General features: G+C 43.6%; 1 protein-coding gene across 11 annotated transcripts in view; it reads left to right on the top strand.

Annotated features, from left to right (window-relative positions):
• Positions 1-19,059, top strand: part of Ccpg1 (cell cycle progression 1) — a 30,939-nt gene that overhangs the window by 7,469 nt on the left and 4,411 nt on the right. For 5 of the 11 annotated variants that reach the window (XR_870768.3, XR_379460.4, XM_006511469.4 and 2 more), the window contains exons 2-8: positions 4,532-4,600; positions 6,154-6,274; positions 6,593-6,669; positions 8,807-9,005; positions 11,236-11,331; positions 12,771-13,022; positions 17,427-17,542. Coding sequence is in view for 9 of the 11 variants with exons in the window: in XM_006511469.4 (XP_006511532.1) it covers positions 4,541-4,600; positions 6,154-6,274; positions 6,593-6,669; positions 8,807-9,005; positions 11,236-11,331; positions 12,771-13,022; positions 17,427-17,542 (921 nt within the window). In the remaining 2 variants the exon portion in view is untranslated. Of the gene's footprint in view, positions 1-2,857; positions 2,927-4,531; positions 4,601-6,153; positions 6,275-6,592; positions 6,670-8,806; positions 9,006-11,235; positions 11,332-12,770; positions 13,023-17,426; positions 17,543-19,059 lie in introns of those variants that run through there. The other 6 variants (NM_001286545.1, NM_001286544.1, NM_028181.5 and 3 more) reach the window with 3 other exon arrangements.

Raw genomic sequence — 19,059 nt, forward strand, 5'->3', positions numbered from 1 at the left:
GCTGTAGCCTGGTCTACAGAGTGAGTTCCAGGACAGCCAGGGCTACACAGAGAAACCCTGTCTCACAGAAACAAAACAAAAACAAAAACCACTGCTTTTGTTGTTCTGAGAAAGGGTGTCAGTGTGCAACTCCTGCCTAGAACTTGCTATGCTGGTCTCAAAAACTAGGTAGCTTACCTGCCTGCTGGGGTTAAAGGCATACACCACCACAGGCCTTTGTGTTGTGTATGTGTCTTATTTACTTGCTGTGAAGAGACACCCTGACCAACACAATAGAAGAGATTGAGGGCTGGAGAGATGATGGCTCTGTGGTTAGCAGAACTTGTTGCTCTTCCAGAGGACCCAAGTTTAATTCCCAGCACCCACAAGACAGCTCCCAATTATTTGAACTCCAGTTCCATGGGATCTGACCGTGAACATCATATTATGTTGGGGAGCATGGCATTAAGCAGGATCCTGAGCACAGTTCTGGAGCGATAGCTGAGAGTATGCCATCTTTCCAGGACACCCCTCCCTTTTGTTACATCCTAGGCCAGACTATGACAGCATGCAACCCTAGTTGTTGGAGCTATTCATCTCTTGTCTCAGACTCCAAGTAATTAGGATTATAGGTCTGAGGTTTTGTTTGTTTGTTTTTGTTTTGTTTTGTTTTTTAATAGAACAGTCTGTTGTAAGGGCAGACAGGCATGGTGGCTCATGCCTAAAATCCCTGAATTGGAGAGTCCCAGTCAAGACGATAGAAAGTTCAAGGCCTGCCTGGGCTATAGAATCATTTCCAGGCCAGCCTGGGTAAGATAGTGAGATCCTCCCTATAGCAAAATAAAACCCCTGGGGCTGTAGCTCGGTGGTGAGGTGCTTACCTAGCATCTGTAAGGAAGGCCTTAGCTTAACTCCCCCGCACTGAAAAATGCGCCCACAGACTTTGAGTCTCTCCATTTTCTCTCCCTCCCTTCCTTCCTTCCTTCCTTCCTTCCTTCCTTCCTTCCTTCCTTCCTTCCTTCCTTCCTGAGTTAGGGTCTCAGTCCCCAGCTCGGTTCCACAATCTGTCTTCTCACTTGGTTGGGGAGCAGAGCTGGGTTACAGGCCCAGCCACCATGCTTAGCTGCTTTTCAGGTAAGGAAGACCAGGTTCTGCTGGGCCGCCAGGTTAGCCTTGAGTCTGGGCTCAAACACTTGATGGAAATAAAGTATACATGCAATCACGTTAGCCTTCAGAGCATTCCCTTTTTTCTCAATTAAGAAAAAGAAGTCATTTTCATTTTACATAAGCTACCTTTCACACCCCTGAAGTAGCCCGGCATGGTGGCACACACCTTTAATCCCAGCACTCGGGAGGCAGAGGCAGGCTGATTTCTGAGTTCAAGGCCAGCCTCGTCTACAAAGTGAGTTCCAGGACAGCCAGAGTTATACAGAGAAACCCTGTCTCAAAAAAGAAAAACAAAAAAAAACAAAAAACAAAAACAAAAACCCTGCAGTAATTATATCAAATAAAATGAAAAAGTGAAATGTCTGGCTGGGACAGGTGACACACCAGTGCCATCCCAGAACTCGGGAAAGGAGAAAAGGAGGATTATGAGTTTGAGGCCAGCCTGGGCTACATAGCAAGGCTCAGTCTCCAAAACAGACACAGGGGCTGGAGAGAACTCAGTCACTAAAGTACTGTCAGGCAAGTGTGAGGACCTGAGTTTGGTACCCAGCTCCCATGTAAGACAGTGGCGTGGCGGCTCTTGTTTGTTTATAGGTCAGATCAAGTTAGCTGGTCAGTCAGCCTGGCCTGCTTGACCTACTTGGCATGTTCCTTTTGAGATGAAACTCACTTTGTAGCCCTGACTGTCCTGCAACTCAGCTTAGGTAGACCAGGCTGGCCTCAAATTCAAAGAGATCCACTTGCCTCTCCCTTCTGAGTGCTGTGATTAAAGGCGTGCGTGACTCTCCTAAGAGACGCTGTCTTAAAACCACGAGGACTGCTTGCCACTCTTGTCCTTTGGCATCTTTATGTGTGTGCATGCATGCAGGGACACGTACAGGCATGTGCACCCACGAACGTACATATAAGCACAAAGAATACCTTCATTAACACAGCTACTTAATTAGAATTAGAAGTAACATAGCCTTAGTACTGGGAAAGCTGATGCAGGAAAGACCCACATTCTAGGCTAGCTTAGTTATACAGCAAGATTTAGGCTAACTGGTGGCTTCGGTGAGACATGTCTCAGCTACTTTCTGATCTCCCCAAAATTTGTTTTGAATGCTCAAACTGAATTGGGTTGAACCTAATGCCAGATACATTTGAAGTAGTTGCTGTACCATTAAATTACATCACAGCCACTGAACCTCATTTATATTAGCTTGTAATGTATGGAAATTTTAAAGAGGAGGAGCTAGAGAGATTGCTCAGTGGTTGAGAGCTCTTGCTGCCCATGGAGAGGACCCCAGTTTGGTCCCCAGCACCCACATTGTGGCTCTCAACCATTTGTAACTCAGTCCTAGGAAACCCAACACCTTTTGACTTATATGGGCACCAAGCCTGCATGTGATGCACATACATGCAGGCACAACACACATGCATATGCAAAAATACTTAAAGAGAATTTTTGAAAGGGAAAAAAAAAAAACTCCACAAGGTTACTCAGCTTGATCTGGCCAAACTTCTAGCCTTAAACTTGTTCTTCTGTTTTGGCCTCCTGGATAGCTGGGCTTACAGGCCTGATTACAGTCAGATTCTGGACAGGCATCCAAATGGACTCATGGACAGCCCAGCAGCATTGACCTACCTCAGTCTGTGCTTAGAATCACAGGATTGTGAGATAATAGTGCCCCATTCTTCTCACTCATGTCTAATTCTAGAAGATAAGGAAATGGAAACCTTGCCTTCTTCATAGTAAAATGTAGCTTATTAGGGACAATGTAGGGCATCATCAGACTAGGTAACTTGTCTGTTTTGGTTAATGAGAAATGTTGTTGTTGTTTATTTTTTCTATTTATTTATTTATTTATTTATTTATTTATTGTTTTTTTGAGACAGGGTTTCTCTGCATAGCCCTGGCTGTCCTGGAACTCACTCTGTAGACCAAGCTGGCCTCAAACTCAGAAATTCGCCTGCCTCTGCCTCCCGAGTGCTGGGATTAAAGGCGTGCACAGCTATGCCCAGGAGCCCTCGAGTTACCCTTGCAGAACATGTTTTTTTGGTTATTTTGAGACAAATTCATACTATAGAGCTCAAGTGCTGGTGTCACAGGCTAAAACCAACAGAATCTATGGAGGCTGATGCTTAAGGGAGCCTACCTGCTTCCCTCCCTTCTGCCTTTCACCCACCCTGCCTCCCCCACCCCTCAAGTACTTGCTGTCTATCTTAGGCTGGCTTACAGTTGGAAGCTCTCCCACTTCAGCTTTCTTAGTGCAGAGCCCTGGAATTGAAGGGTGCTCTGCACTGCTGTGCAGGAGCCTTGGGAAGGTCATTGCCAAGCTATGTGACTAGCTATTCTTAGAGCAGAGGAGGGTGGGGCAACTTCTTAAGAGTGTTTTGAATACCAGGTTGGCCTGGAACTTACTACTGTGTAGCCAAGAGTGACCTTGAACTTCTGATCCTTCTGACTCTACCTCAGATGCTAGGATTACAGATGAGTGCCAGCATGTTTAAGTCATATGGTGCTGGAAATCTCACCCAGCTAGGCATGCTACCAGCTGAGCTATGTCCCAGCCCCTGGATACAGTTGTGTTGGAACCACAGCCTTCAAATTAGATCTAACACTTTGATAGTGTCTGTGCACGGCCAGAAGCTAGTTAAAGAGGTGGATAATCTCAAGGCTAGCCTAGGCTAGCCTTCGTGGAGTGGCAATGTAAAAGCTTTCCAGATGGAAGAGCGACCAGGCAGCACTGAGCAAGATGCTGCTTCAGGACAAAATGAGGTCCTTCTCAGTGTCTTAGGTTTGGAACCACCCTTTATAAAGCCATTTGAGGTATTGATAATAGTTATTTTAATTGAAACTTCTCTGTTAGCTTTTCACAGCTCACTGCTGTTTGAAAGTGAACTTAGTTTGCTGCTGTCTGGTCCCAATTAACCATCTGCCAGCAGGATCCTAGGTATTCTTCGCCTTTCAGATACAACTTCTGTTGGTCGCAGCAGCACAGCGGGAGGTTGCCTTAGCTCAGGAGGGTTCCCACAGCTTAACGACTTGGTTTATTCTTATAGGTGTGCAGTCGTATGGTCGGTGTGGAAAGCCTGTGGTGGTGTCTGTTTTACCTGGAGGTTGTGCAGTGTGGTAGAGCTTTTACAGACATTTAAAAACGTGTTACATGCATGGGCTGGTGAGATGGCTCAGTGGGTAAGAGCACCCGACTGCTCTTCCGAAGGTCCGGAGTTCAAATCCCAGCAACCACATGGTGGCTCACAACCATCTGTAACAAGATCTGACTCCCTCTTCTGGAGTGTCTGAAGACAGCTACAGTGTACTTACATATAATAAATAAATAAATCTTTTAAAAAACAAAACAAAACAAAAAAACGTGTTACATGTTTCATTGTATTATAGACCTGAAAAATGTCTGAAAGTTCCAGCGACAGCGACTCATCTTGTGGCTGGACTGTCATCAATCATGAGGTATGTTCTTCAATATGTTGTTAGCAGTGACAGAAACTGCTTTATGAAGGTCAGGGTTTTCTAGGAAAGTGTGGCTTCCTTTGTCTGTAGTTGGCTGTTTTCTCACCCATATTAAATTTGCCTGCTAAATGCCATTGAGCTACATACAGCCCTAGGGTTTATCTTTTTTTTTTTTTTAAACAGACAAAATTTTGATATAGGGTCTTAATAAGTTGCTCTAGGCGGTCTTGGAGTCAGTGTGCATCTCATACTGATCTTCCTGAGCTTGGAATCCTCCTGTCTCTGCCTCCTCAGGCTGGGCTGACAGGCCTGCACCAGTACACCCAGGGCGTGGGGTTTTTTGGTTGTGCTGAGACATTCAAGTCTCACTGAGTAGCCATGGCTGCCCAGAACTGGCCCCACATCCACAGCAGTGCTCCCGAGAGCTGGGGTTATAGGTGTACGCTAGTATGGCTGGCTTTTGTTTTGTTTTTGAGAAAGCCTCCTTCTGTCATGTAGGCTGGCCTAAAACTCAAGGCAGCCCTCCTGCCTCAGCCTCCCAGGTATGGGGATTAGAGACATGAACCATATCTAGCCCCGATCACCCTCTTTTAATGGAGTACAGAACTTAATAAGAAAAAATATGTGTTTTAGATTTATATGTGTGAGGACAGCAGTTGTTCATAATCAAGAGGAAGTGTGAACTTCTCCAGAGAAGCATCCAGGATTTTGGGAACTGCTGAAAACCATAGCTACACTCTTCTACATTATTCTACCTGACTTCCTTAACTTTGAGGGGTGCCTCAAAGTTCTTTGTCAGGTGCTGCCTGGTACAACTACATTCTTACGTAATTTTTAAAGACCTTCTTTGTGGTACTTTTTTTTTTTTTCATTTCTATTTTGGGGGTGTGTGTGGAGGGAAGATCAGTGTCTTACTGTGTAACTAGGAGAGCCCCTATCTAAATTTCCACACAGCCCAGGCTGAACCTCCAACCCTTGATCCTTCTGCTTCACTTTCTGAGCACTGGGATAAAGGCATGTGCCTGGTTGTCTTCTTTGTTGTTGAGGATGGTATCAGATTCTCTGGGACTGGAGGTACAGATGGTTGTGAGCCACCATATGGGTGCTAGTAACTGAACCTGGGTTTCTGAAAGAGCAACCAGTGTCCTAAACTGCTGAGCCATCTCTCCAGCTCCATCAGCCTTCATTTTTTGTTACTGTTTATGGAGCCAGGGTATAGTTGTGGCTGGGATGGAGCCTACTACATAGTTTGGGCTGCTTTTAACTCCTGAGCTCTCTCCAGCCTCATAGTGCAGACACTCAGGACTCAGGGGTTGGCCTTTAGTCTCATTGAATAGCACAGTCATCCTGTGTTCACCAGACATTGACTTGAAGGCTATGGCTCCATTTTGCAATCTTCCACCTGCAGGCCTGTATAGACTGAGTTGAACAAAGCCAGTCACGACAGATACTGTTTATAGAGTGTGGTAGCATCAGGAACTTTCTACATATCATCAGTGAAATCCAGTCTTAGGGAGGCAATAGCTAAATTAATAATTACCACTTTCCCCTAGGGTTCTGATATAGAGATCGTGAATTCTGCCACAGCCAGTGACAACTGTGGACTGACTCTAGAATGTTCCTTAGTAGAACAAGAGGAGCTGCCCGTTCTTTATGTAGGGCATGGAGGTGAAGGTAAGTTAAGTTCCTGTTTTTTTTTTTTTTTTTCTGGAGATGGGGGTGTCATCCTTGATTGCCATTGGAATGGTCTTACCCCAGATGTTCAGTAGACTTGTTTTAAGTCGAAAACCTGCCAGCAAGTGTCTGAGAATAGTTAGAAGGGTGCTGACAACTGAGAGCCTGTAATGAGTCACATTCCCTGTGTGAAATTGTCCCTTCACACTTACAAGTAATTAAATTTGTTAGCAAGAGCAGAGGGACTAATGATATGTAGGCTGCACAGTTAGTGTTTACAACAAAAGAAATAACCATACGTTTTTGGTTTTATACCAGAAAGCAGCGCAAACAACACATCGTCAGTGGGAGAAACCATGTTGTCATCAATGAGAGAAACCAAGTCAGCAGCTGAGGTAAACTTTATTCTGTTCTGTGGATGTTGGAGAAGCACTGTCTTCCTGTTTATAGCTAAGCATTCTACTCCTACCAAAATTATAGGAAAATCTAGTGGAAAAAAATCTGTCAGTTTTAAGGTTAAAGTGAACTTTTTTGGGTTTCAGAACAGGACTCTAAGCAAGCGCCTGCCTCAGGTTACCCTCACAGCCAACTGTGACTAGAAGATGAGAAGCTCTTCTGAGTTAGCTAGCTTATCTGTTGGTTTAATCTGGTTAACCACTTTAAGGATAGTTTAAACTATTCTTTTTTTTTATTTTTTAATATTTTTATTAAGTATTTTCCTCATTTACATTTCCAATGCTATCCCAAAAGTCTCCCATACCCCCCCCCTACTTCCCTACCCATCCACTCCCACTTTTTGGCCCTGGTGTTCCCCTGTACTGGGGCATATAAAGTTTGCATGACCAATGGGCCTCTCATTCCAGTAATGGTCGACTAGGCCATCTTTTGATACATATGCAGCTAGAGACAAGAGCTCCGGGGTACTGGTTAGTTCATAATGTTGTTCCACCTATAGGGTTGCAGATCCCTTTAGCTCCTTGGGTACTTTCTCTAGCTCCTCCATTGGGGGCCCTGTGATCCATCCAATAGCTGACTGTGAGCATCCACTTATGTGTTTGCTAGGTCCCGGCATAGTCTCACAAGAGACAGCTATGTCAGGGTCCTTTCAGCAAAATCTTGCTAGTGTATGCAATGGTGTCAGCGATTGGAGGCTGATTATGGGATGGATCCCTGGATATGGCAGTCTCTAGATGGTCCATCCTTTTGTCTCAGCTCCAAACTTTGTCTCTGTAACTCCTTCCATGGGTGTTTTGTTTCCAATTCTAAGAAGGGTACATTTGATAACAAATTAAATATTGGCTGTTGTGGTTGTCTTTTGAATACAGCTACTTGGCTGCATAATCTTTCCATGGTATTGTAGTCCCTTCCTGCTAAGAAAGGGTGACATAAAGAGTAATTCTTTTCTGGAAGGGCCTGGAGACACGGCCCAGTGGCAGTGAATATCTGCTACTCAATCCTGAGAGCCTGAGTTCAGATCTCAGCACACGTGGAAGAATCTGGGTGTCCTGCAAACACTTGTAACTTCAGCTCCATGGATCTGGTGCCCTCCTCTGGCTCTGCACAGATAGACATGTGTATAACTTAAGCAGACACAGAATTAAATAAAGCTCAGGGTTTGATGAGGTGGTTCAGCAGGTGGAAAGGTCTTGTTGCCAAGTGTATTATTAAAAATAGTTTATTTTTGGAGGCTAGGAAGTTCAAGAAGAAGGTGCTAATAGCTGGTTTGGTGTGTGATGATTGTACCTTTGGCCACATTCTCTGTAGGGAAAAAAAATGCAATATCCTTGGATAACAGAGGAAGGCAATGACTGAATGGCACTGTGCTGAGTGCCTCTTCAAACAGCAGCCCCCTCATCTCTTCAGAGCTCATTGAGTTTCCATGGTGGTTGTTGGGGTTTTGTTTTTGTTTTGTTTGCAGGGTCTTTCTACATAGCCCTGGCAGTCCTGGGAACTCATATGTAGACCAGGCTGGTCTCCAGCTCACAGAGGTCCACCTGAGTGCTGAGATTGAAGGCATGTGCTAGCCCAAGTTTTAATGAATTTTAGGGGACATGTTCAGACTGTAGAACATAGCCTATTTGTTGTCAGTCTGTCACATACTCCCTAGAAGTAGTATTTTGTGCCAGCAAACACAGGACTGCTGAAGTAAGTGAATTCTTGGTGTCCTGTGGTCATAGCAGGGCTGAGCAGTTTCTTTCTGAAGCATAATGGGAGGAGACAGACAGTCGTCTCATCTAATTCTTAGCATCATGGATGGCTTTGAGGTCTCCAGCGTAAAGAAAGTGAGCCTGTGACTGCATACTCCTTTACTGTTGGATAGAAATTGCATCTCTAGGGGCTAGGGAGGTGTCCAGTGGTAGACCGGAAGCACTGCGTGCACAAGGACCCGGGCTCCATCCCCAGTATTGAAAAGAAAAGGGAAGTGGAGAGAACACAAAAAGAATGACACTAGGTGTCATATATTTTGAACTGTGAAGAAAATATAAGACTCAAACTTACTGAGCTTACTGCCTGTAAAATTTGGTTCTGTAGGTGGAGGAAGCACCTTCCCCTGAAGACAATGTCTATTTCGGAACTACTAGTGACGATTCGGATATTGTTACACTTGAACCACCTAAGCTGGAAGAAATGGGGAACCAGGAAGTTACAATTCAAGAAGCGCCCAGCTCAGATGACCTTAACATGGGCTCTTCCTCCAGCAGCCAGTACGCCTTCTGCCAGCCAGAACCCGGTATGGAGCTGTGGCAGCAGCGAACCTCTGACGTCTTACTTTACTTAATGGCTTGTTCTCTAGCTCCAGCTTTCAATGTCTTAAATAATTTTTCTGAAACTCAAGAAAATTTGGATAAAATTTGTTACAGTGTTTTCCTGGCCTTTATGGCTGAGCTCAGTGTTCTTTCTTTGACACCTTACTGTGTGTGTGTGTACGTGTGTGTGCACACATTACTGTGTGTGTACGTGTGCGTGCATGCATGTGTATAGGGGTATGCTGGGGACTGAACCCCAGATACTGCACATGCTAACTAAGTAAGCAGTATGCTACATTCAGTTTATTGAAGTCTCAAGTTCTCAAAAGGTAGGTACATTTGTCTTTTAATATCTGATTAATTGATTGTGGTATAGCAGGGTCTAGCTCTGTAACTCTGGCTGTTTTTATGCTCACTGTGTAGCTCAGGATTTGCCTCAGACTTGGCAGCAGTCCCACAGGCAGGTGCCGTCATTCCCAGCTTTCACAAGCTTTTTCAGACAGAGTTTCTCTGTGTAGCCCTGGCTGCATTGGAACTTGCTCTCTGTAGAGCAAGCTGGTCTTGAATTCAGAGATCTGCCTACGTTTGCATCTTGAATGCTGAGATTAAAGACCCGTGCTGCCACCACCCAGCCTCTTCTACAATCCTTAACCTCTGATTTCTGAATATTAGTATCTTTCAAAGAGACAAAATATTTCGACATAAAGTCCCTGGAAAATGTTAAAAGAGAAGCCTGTGGCTAACTCAGTTATTAATTAACCCACAGTGATAATTTAAAGATGGAGTGTGGAGGCCTGTGACTCTATTTAGAACTGCTGTTTTAATTTCCTAATCTGATGAAAAGATAAGAATATATAGTTTGGGTTAGTTCCTTATATTTTTCCATCTTTTAATAATTTGTATACATTTGGCAGTCAGAATCACACAGTGACATTTTTCATTCCAACTTAAGGTAGTAAAATACCACATTGTGCTTTTTGGCTTGTTTGTTGGTTTGTTTTGGGATAGTATCTCTTGAGTCCACATTGTCCTTGAGCTCACTGTGTAGCCTTGACTAGCCTTGGATTTGTGACAGTCTGCATGCTTCAGCTGGGATTATGTCACAAAACACCCACATCCTCTGTCTGTCCCCATGTAACACGTCTGACACGTGAGTGCTGTGTAAGTTGTTGGGGAATGGTAATAAGTGTGTATGTATTAAGAGCAGAAGGAGTGTCTTCTGAATATTTGTAATCCGTCTTTTGTTGAGCCTGGGATACAGACAGGTGTGTGACTATTTACAAAAAGTTGGTACAGTTGACCTTGGAACTTAACAAGTACCCAGAGGTCAAGGCCTTCCCACACTCGGTGCAGTCGGGTTCCTTTCAGATTTTCTAATTCTATCATGTCCAGTTTTCTTCCTTTTGATATATTTATTATTCAGTTATAATTGTCTGCCTCTGGCTTAAGAAACATGGACTCAGGCAGGGTAGCCGAAGGGCGCAGTGAGAGGACGGTACACATTGTTGATGGGAACTGCACCCAAAAGCCCAGGATTCTGGCTTGATCTCCTCTTTGAAAGGCCAAGAATGTTTCAGAACTAGTTAACAGAAATATTAAGGGTGTGTGTGTGTCTATGTGTGTGTGTGTTTTAGTTTGACACAGGGTCCCATGATGCATCTTTGGCTGGCCTGGAATTTGCTATAGACCAGGTTGGCCTCAAATTTATAGAGATTGACTTGTCTCTGTTTCTTGAGTGCTGGTATCAGGTGTGTATGGCCACACCCAATTTAAGCATTCTTTTTTAACCTATTGCAATCCATCCCATCAAAATTGCTTGTATAAAGACAGTGTTTAGAAATAATGATAAATTTTAGGCTACAGAGTCAGGCATCATTGGACGCTGTGTCTCCTTAGTTACTCCGGTCTGCTCTTCCATTCTCTTTTTCCTTACAGCTTTTCAGCTTCATGTTTTTGTGTGATTCTAATAGGTATGCAGCTTTTGTTTGTTTAAGAAAACTACTGCCTTCCATTGGCCAACCAACCCTCTTACCCAGAAGGCGCAGGTGACTGCTGTAGTGAAGTTCTTGTGTATGTTTCTAATTAGACAATCATGGGGTTTTAATCTCATAGATAATAGTGTTAACTGGTCAAAGTTGTATTTTTAAGTTTTTTTCCTTTATTATTTATAATAAAGCTTTATATATCTTTTTCCCCCCTATTTATTCACAAAAGAAAGGTGGTGGGAGAAGCTGTGGAAGATTCCTGGATGCTTAAGGGGATGGGATGATCAGCTGAGACTACGTGTTCCTAGCCAGCTTGCTCTCCAAGGTGGCGTGACCGACGCTGAGCTGAGCGGCTTCTCGGCTTCTGGAGCTGGGCTAGTCACATTCCTATTGAACTGCTGAGTGCTTTGGAGAGTCTTGGTCTAAGAGATCTCACACACAGGCTGGCTAAGCTTACTGCATGCCTCTGCATTGCGTGCTGCTTAGATTGTGGGCTATTATGCTGTACAGGAAACTTAGAAATCCAAATACTTCCACCATTACATGTATGAGTTAAAGAGAGAAGCATTAGGTAGTTAATATCTACGGGGTGGTTTGTTCATGTATATGAAGGCAATATGCATTGTAGGTTTGGAGACATTTTTAAGAGATTTGGAGAACAGTTTGCTTTTACATTGACATGGTGTGCTTCTGTCAGAAAGCATTACTTCAGTGCCCAGCCGTGATCTGGATACCTTTATATCGTGTAATGCTTGGTTGAAGTCTTCCTCTTTTTCTCTCTACCTAAGAAATGTACGTCACAGCTGAGGCAGTGGCATGGTGGGAAAACTAGTGATGAAGAATAACCAGTCACATGCTAGGCATGAGGGGCATGAGGTTAGGACACAGTGACCCCTCAGTGGCTCCCATGTCACGAAGCATTAGGATATGTGTTCGTTCAGTAGTGATGGTGTCTCTTTTGTTATGGGAACATGAACTACATTCTCCACGCTCGATCTTTAGAAAGCATTGCCTGATGTAGACACCAGCTTTTCTGTGGCATGGACAGCCTGTTTTCTAAAAGACTGGCATTGTTAGTTGCATGAGTGTGTGCTGTTTTGGAGCTCTGTTAAATTCAAGTTCACATCTTCTCTTTACCTCTAACTGACCTATAGAGATTATTATTACTAAGTGTTCTTGTCTATAATTCACTGAAGTATGGGATGGAATTAAGGAGTGACGTGTGCAAAAAGCTGCCAGTGGTATCTCCGAGGATTGTTCCTGGACTGGAGGTGGTTTTGTGTCATTTCTTCCCGTGAAGGAGCAGCACAGACTGCGTCTTAGCATGGGGGAAGAGCTGTTGTGTCACTTCCTCAGGCAGACATATTTACTAGAGGGTGATCCACAACCTTCCAGTAAGAGAGGCAGCAGAAGGGAGGGGCTCACCTGACTTCCGGGAACTGTGTGGACCGTGGTGCTCTGGACCCGCACAGTGGGGTAGGGACCTGTTGTAAGAGACCAGAAGTACTTCACACCTCCTGCCCCTCAAGTAACATTGAAGTTGAATGAAAAGACAGGGCTTTTTTTCTCCTTAACTGACATGTTTGTTTCTGCCTGGGTTTGATCTGGTGTTGGTAAATGAACAGCCTGTTCCTGTTTATGCTTCTCTTTTGGCTTTCTTGTGTTAAAGGGCATGAAAGGCTGGCAGTGATGATTGGCAGATTTACTGGCAAGGCTTTTCTGAGACTGTGTACTTAAATATCAACATTTTTCTTTTTAAACTAGTCTTTTCATCTCAGCCTAGTGATGAGGAATCCAGTAGCGATGACACCAGCCACGAGCCCAGCCCTGCTCCTAGACGGCGCCGCAACAGGAAGAAGACCGTTTCTATCTCAGAGTCTGAGGAGCCTCCACTCGCTGAGCCGGAAGATGAGCCCTCCAAGGAGCCAAGTAAACGCCACTTTAGTCGTGGTCTCAACAAGTGTGTTATCCTGGCCTTGGTGATTGCTGTCAGCATGGGATTTGGACATTTCTATGGTGAGTGACTGAGTGGAAACACCTTGTGCCGAAGCCACTTGCATATAGCAGCAAGACAAGATGGCACAAAAGGTCAGTGTTGGGTTCTGTGGCCTGTACCTGCAGTCAGCTACTTTACTCAGGAGGCACAAGTGAAGGTTGCTGAGTCTTCAGAATTTGAGATTAGCCTGGGCAACATAGTGAGACCCTGTTCCAAAACAAAACAAGATCAGGCTGGTCTCCAACCTGTAATCTTCATACATCATCAAAATCTCAAGTATAAATAAGGACTAGTAACATACATATTTGTGTAATGTTTTTTTTTTTTTAAGTAAGAAGACTGGAAATTAAAAATCTGAAGTTGGGGGTGGGGAGGTGGCTCAGTGGTTAAAAGCAGTGGCTAGGCTATTCTTCCAGAGGCCCCAGTTTCAGTCTCCTACACCAAACCCATATGCTGGCTGTTTCATAACCATTGCCATTCCAGCTGCCCTCTTCTGACCTTTTAGGGCACTGCATGCACATAGTGCACAGACACACATGCAGGCAAAACACGAATAAAAAAAAGATCGGAGGTGCTGGGCGTGGTGTTAAATGGCTTTACCCAGGGCAGGCAGAGGGTCTTGAGTTTGGGGTCAGACTGGTTTTTGAAGTAGGACTTTACACCTGTCTGTCTGTCTGTCTGTCTGCTTGCCTGCCTATCTATCTATCTATCTATCTATCTATCTATCTATCTATCTATCTATCTATGGTTTTTTAAAACAGGGTCATCCATCCATCCATCCATCCATCCATCCATCCATCCATCCATCCATCCATCCATCTATCTATCTATCTATCTATCTATCTATCTATCTATGGTTTTTAAAACAGGGTCTTACTGTGTAACCCAGGCTGAGCTCTGACTCAGTTACCTGAGTGCTGAGGTTATAGACCTGTGCTGCCTGGCCAGAGAGGTATTGTATGCTTGAGAAGTCAGTGTCTTAAACCTTGTCAAGTTCACAACTCTTTTGTTGTTGTCTGAAAAAGCCCTGGCTGTCTAGGAACTCAGTGTGTAGCAGCTCACTCTGTAGACCAGGTTGGTCTCAGACTCACAGAGCTCCATCTGCCTCTGCCACCCAAGTGCTGGACTAAAGTTTATCTTTGCCATCATGCCTAGCAACCTGAACACTCTTAGCTTACTTATATAAACTACTTTTAGATTTATTCCTTTTCTTGGTCTACATAACCTATACTTCAGTCTTCTGTTTTAATAGTTCTTTTCAACAGTACATTCTTTCACGAATGTGGGAAAGGTATTTGATAGAGCGTGATATTGGAATGAGATGATCGGGCAGCCCATACTTGCTAAAGTCAAAGTTGCTGACCTATGTTTCCTGTGTTCAGCTTGGGGTGGTATTTGGGCTCGTGGGGAGGCCTGCCCATGTGTGTCCTGCCAAGTACTTACTCGAGCCACACTAGTGTGATGTGCTCTCAGGCACAAATTTTATCAATGGTTTTGAGTGTATTTTTGCCCCCCTACAGGTAAAAATGAAGGAAACAAGGGAAAAGGTCTAAAATCTTTTTTTCTTACTAAAAGCCAAGAGTTGGTTATTAACGTGAATATTAATACAGACTGCACTAAAATCTCACAATTTGCATGACTTTGGAATTTTTTTTAAGAAAATACAGTTTAGAACAGTTCTTCTAAAACTAAATTAACAAAATTAACACACTACCTTCCTTTCTGTAACTTTTAGTCTTAGCCTTATCACAGTGTGGGAACACTGGATGATGCAGTATATGAAGTGAGTTCCATATCTAAGCCCTGACTCAGTGACCTCTCAGTATTTTCACGGGCAGTGAGCTCCATGCTGACATATCTTCTCTGAGATCTGTATCTATAAGCAGCCATGTCTTATAAACAGTCTACTAGAACACAGCCAGCCTTGGCTTTGTATAACTGTGGGGTTTCCTGTCTGTAGTAGAAGAGAAAGCAAAAGATAGTGACATTGACATGATTCAGATTCTAAAAGTGCATCTGAACTTTTGGAAAAAGATAAAAATTAGCAGAGAAGATAAATAATCTATAAGAAAGCTAACACCAAATTCATGTTTGAAGTGCTTCTCCGTCCTTGCTCATCTCTCCACACTTAGGTAGAAGGTGGTGACAGGTTGTCCAGCCATTCTGAGGACGTAACTGTAACTAGATGAGAAGTTACACAGCACAAAGAGGCATTGAAATCCATGGCTATATCAACTTACTCAGTCATCCTTGAATGGGTTTTTCGTAAGCTTACGACAGGCAGGAGGGAAAGCAGACCATTCCAGGAATGGCAACTCTATAAACCCTTTTGGAAACAAAATTTACCTAGATTAATGATAAAAGATGTCTTTAAGGGGGCTGGAGAGATGGCTCAGTGGTTAAGAGCACTGACTGCTCTTCCAGAGGTCCTGAGTTAGTTCCTAGCAACCACATAGTGGCTCATCTGATGCCCTCTTCTAGTGTCTGAATACAGTTTAGGATGCTGAGTGAGAAAGTTTGATTTATGGAGCAACTGAAAACAACCATTTAAAAAAAAAACTGAAAAGGAAAAGATAAAAATAAAAGAAGCTAGCGGCCAGCTGGAACTGCTGTGGGTTTTGTAATCTGTATACTAGTGCTGAAGTCAGGCCTTGAGGATTAGGGTGAAGGATCAAGGAAGAGGTGAGAATGGGGAGGGCACTCGTGGTTTCCAGCTTAGAGTTTCAGTTTGGTAGTCTATCAACAATTCAGGAAGTGTGCTAGCTGCTTCACATTGGAAGTAAACGGTTCCTTAGTGGAAGAGTCCTGCTAGACAGTGAAGTAGCTAGATGATGTGGTAGTCCTTCTGCAACTCAGCTGAATTTCCACTCCTAGATTGTTAAGTGATGTTCAAAGTGAGTTTCAAGACCTGTAGAAGGAATTAAAAGGGATGGTTACATCCTATGTTTAAACTTCTGCATGCACTGGTATACCCAAGTGTCAGATACACTTTTTGGTTTAGTGGTGGTTTTTTTTTTCTTTCCTGTATGATACATGTAGCAGGAGCATGCAAACAGCATGTCTTGGCAAAAGAACATTTTGAATTTAAGGTCAAATACGAAGGAATTGTCCTAGTACTGGATGACCACCTGGGGGCTTTGCGGATGGTAGTTAGAGGCTCTTCCACTGCCCTGCTCTATTGCAGACTTCCTAATACATTTGCTTTGAGGGTCTATAAGACAGCCCAGTGGGGAAGGGTGCTACTTTCAAGCCTGTTGGCCTGAGTTTGATCGCCAAGGTCTACATGGGAAAGGGGAGATCCAGCTCCTCTCAGTTTCCCTGACCTCCACATTTGTGTCATGGCATGCATGTTCCCTCCTCCAAAATAGTATATGTATATATTTTTTAAAAGTAATCTCAGTATTTAAAGAGTAGAAGGGATGTAGCTCTGTTGGTAGAGTGTTTGCCTAGCATGCACATACTCCTGGGTTCAAGCCTTGCTCAACATAAAAACTAGGAATTGGTGCAGTGCTAGCTCCCTAGAGGCAGGGACTCTAGTACAGAAGAGGTTGTTCATGGTCATTCTCCAGGTCATAGTTCATAGAGTCCAGCCTGGTCTGCCAGAGACTCAGTCTCAAAAACAGTTAAACAAACGAAAAGCCTCTTTGCCAGGTGGTGGTGGTACATGCCTTTAATCCCAGCATTCAGGAGGCAAAAGCAGGTGCTCTGTAAGTTCAAGTCCAGCTGATCTACAAAAGGTTTCCAGGGTAGCCAGAACAGTTACACAGAAACACCCTGTCTCATAAACACAAAAACAGTAGAAGCAGGAGAATCGAGGTCCAGATCATCTTCAGGTAAATAGGGAGTAGGACTCTACCCGAGATAACTTAAGACCCTGTCTTTAAAAGATAAGTAAAATAGAAAATTGACTTTGAGAATAATGGGTGTTCTTAATTAGGCATTCCCTGTGTTATATTTCAGTGTGTGAGTTGTAGCCTGTAGGCAAATTATTAAGAAACATTTTCATTTTTTTTTTGACTCAACCTGTAGGAAAAGAACTCCACCAATGCCTTATTTTTCTGTTTAAGGAGGTTGAAACACTTTACTTCAGCGATCTCAAAGCTGAGTACTGTTGGTATAGCAAGATGAGAAGTGGTTTTTTGGGGGAAGGGTGGGTTATTAGAGTGGCCCGTGTTTTTCTTTGGAAGGGTAGTGAACTACTTAAGCGATCCTGTGTGCATGCTGAATGAACGAAGCTGCATCGTTAACCTGCTTGCCCTATGCATTAGCATCCACTGTTGTTTGAGGAGTGACACCGTGAATGTGTTGGGGTAAAGAATGTCCTGCCCTAGTTAAGGAGCTGGTGTAGGCCGAGTGTGCTGTGTATTTATTTTCCAGTAGCGGCAGTTATGTTATGTTATCCCTATAATGGTTTTTCCTTTCAGGCACAATCCAGATTCAGAAGCAGTTAGTCAGAAAGACCCACGAAGATGAGCTGGATGGTGTGAAGGGTTATCTCTCACAGCGCAAGCAGGAACAAGAGTCTTTTCTAGATTTCAAGGTATGTATTAATTAAACATCGAAAAATAACTAATAGGTGTGAGGGCACATACACACTGTAATCCTAACCTGGCACTTGAGAACCTAGGCAATATGAATCAGGCCAAGTTCAAGACTAGCCTGTGCTTCTTAGTGACCCCCTGCCTCAGAAAGCCAAGGAGAAGAAGAAAAGTAGAAACCAGCAGTGAAGTAGTTAGGTGTCGTTACAATGAAGAGTAGTGGACGAGAGAGGTGGGCCAGCCCCCAGCCACAAGCTGTCCACTGACCTCCACATGCACACATACACACAAACAAAGGTAGTCATGCATGGCATAAATGTGGAAATCAGAAAATCACTTTCAGGAGTCAGTTCTCTGATCTACCATGCTGGTCCTATGGAATCCAGCTCAGGTCATCAGGCCTGGCGGCAGGCACCTCTGCCAGCAGAGCCGGCTTGCAAAATACAGTTTTAAACCTTTTCTTTCTTTTCTTTCTTTTTTTTTTTTTTCCCTAAAGATTGATTTAGGAAAACAACTATTTCAGTTGTTTCTCATGTGTAAAACTCTTATTACTTATTTTGTTTGTTTGTTTCTGAATTCAAGTTTACTTGGATTTGGGAAAGTACTTAACTATGCTAAGGATTCAGGCTGTCCTCTGTGTACAGAGATGCTTCCATGAGATTCTGTACTGACACACAGCAGCCTTTTCTGCCACCCTAGTGCTGGGATTAAAGGTGGGTACTGCCACGCCATGCTGCTCTCTGAATATTTTTTTATCCTCATCAGTACTGAGTCTGGGGACATGAGGATACAGATATACAAATAGCTGATTGTGGGTTACTTACAGAAGGCAATGCAACTTACTTTAAAATCTCTTAGTTGCTGGGTGTGGTGGGATAGAGGCAAGCAGATCTGAGTTTGAGGCCAACCTGGTCTACAGAATAAGTGATAGGTCAGCTAGCGTGATGTAGAGAGGCCCTTTCTGAAAATAAAAAATAAATAGAATAAAATGTTCTCTAAACCGTGTAGGCACCTTTTCAGGACAGCTATTGTGGTAACAAGATGGGAGGGCTTCCCTCACTTTTCTAGCTTAGAAATGGGTGTATTCCGATGATGTGTCTGTTTGCAGCACTGTGCATGGACTCTGGGGACTTGGGTCTGCTAGTCAGTCCTTGGCTTTTAGGCTGTTAGACACACATGGAATTCTACCTACTTGTTCTTGTTTGAATTCTCCTTCCTCAACAGTGTCCTTGATTTGACATGCCTGCCTGCTTCTCGTTTTCTTCCATGTGACACTTTCCCTTTCCCTTTCTCTTTTTAGAATGAGAAGCCTCTTGAATATATGGCAAGTGTCATTAAGCATTTATTTTCCAATTTTTAACACCATTTAACCATACCCAAAGTATTTGCGCACATGGTCATACACACACACAGAGGCACTAAAGGGCATGGTGGTTACATGATTAAAGATTTAGATTGAACTTTCCAAGCACTTAATATTTCTCTTCTCTTTCATTAAAACAAAATTTCTTTCCTTTAG

The sequence above is a fragment of the Mus musculus genome, chromosome 9 (assembly GCF_000001635.26).
Source record: "Mus musculus strain C57BL/6J chromosome 9, GRCm38.p6 C57BL/6J".
NCBI lineage: Eukaryota > Metazoa > Chordata > Mammalia > Rodentia > Muridae > Mus > Mus musculus.